Source organism: Acyrthosiphon pisum, chromosome A1, assembly GCF_005508785.2.
Source record: "Acyrthosiphon pisum isolate AL4f chromosome A1, pea_aphid_22Mar2018_4r6ur, whole genome shotgun sequence".
Lineage (NCBI taxonomy): Eukaryota > Metazoa > Arthropoda > Insecta > Hemiptera > Aphididae > Acyrthosiphon > Acyrthosiphon pisum.
In genome coordinates, this window is record NC_042494.1 from 100,874,433 (window position 1) to 100,875,819 (window position 1,387).

General features: G+C 33.7%; 1 protein-coding gene across 1 annotated transcript; it reads right to left on the bottom strand.

Moving 5' to 3' along the window:
• On the bottom strand, positions 1-804 carry LOC115033546. Its single transcript, XM_029486303.1, has one exon. The coding sequence runs from the start codon at positions 802-804 to the stop codon at positions 1-3; it is 804 nt and encodes a 267-aa protein (XP_029342163.1).
• Positions 805-1,387: the final 583 nt, after the last annotated feature.

Sequence of the window (1,387 nt, forward strand, 5' to 3'; positions counted from 1 at the left end):
CTAAGAACTAATCGGTGTACAATATTTTTGGTTAACCTGTCTTTTGCTAATATAAATAGATTTGATGGCTTCCCCACACGTGAGCATGCAACATATAGTTGTCCATGGGAAAAACATGGATTTTCCAAGTCCAAGCCACAAATGTACATTGTTTGTCCTTGAGCCTTGTTTATGGTCATTGCGAATGCCAAACGAATAGGAAATTGAAGTCTTAATTGGTATAGGAGATTCTGATGGTATCATTGGAATACGTGGCAACTGCACAATTTCTCCTTTTAACTTCCCAGTCAAAATAGTTGCTTCAAGAACATTTCCGGTGATCCTTTTGATTACCAAACGTGTACCGTTGCATAATTTAGGTGGATACAAATTACGCAAAATAATAACTGGTAAACCAATCTTCAATCGAAGTTTGTGTGGTGGCATTCCTAGTATTTCCAGAGAATTTAAAAATTCAGTGGGAAAATATACTGCTTCGTTTTCATCGACAGTAGTGTCGATTGATTTAAAAGACATAAAATCACCTGGCAATAACTGTTGTATCTGAAAGTTAATTTTGTCAACATCATTATTTTTTGCTGCTAAAATATCACGTTGACTAAGCCAATTCTGATCCAAGTAATTATTCAGTATATCCAGGAAGACACTCTCAATTAGTTCATTTTTTGTCTGCACTACATTGCAAAAATTGTCTGGCAATTTGATGCATTGTGTATTTTGATGTTCTATTTTACCGTTTCCAATATCCAGCAATTGCTCAGAAAATATTTTTGCCGATGGATCATTTTGCAATTGTACTCGCATGTTTATGGTCAATCGAAGTGTTTCGACATTTCGCCATAAAAAACAATTGTTTTAATAAACATGCGTTAATCTCATCGGCATAAGTAGAGCGAGGAATAACTGGCAATGTCTGTCGGAAATCACCAGACAGTAGTAGAACAGCACCACCGTAGATTATGTCTGTTTATAGTTTTTTTTTGCAACGACTTAAATGTTCACTATAATTCTGTATTGAAATTTATATACTGAAATCACAAAATTCCCGTTTTAGCACCTACCGGGGTTACTCCTCTCACGATGAAAACTATCCTATCTTTTAAGTTGGACCAAATTACACACGGTGTAAAAAATTTCATCATGATCGGTCCATTAGTTTCGGAGTTCATTCCAGACAAACATTGTGACACGAGATTTTTATATATAAGATTTTATTTATTCATTAAATACCTACAACCTACTTAAATATATTAAAAAAAAACCGATTTATAAATTCAAATGTATCTTTGCGGAGAGAGGATCAAGCAATTACTAAACAATATTTTTAAAAAAAGCACGCATTGTAAAACAAATATTCTTTTCTGTGCTCAAATTCTAAAAGGTTAAT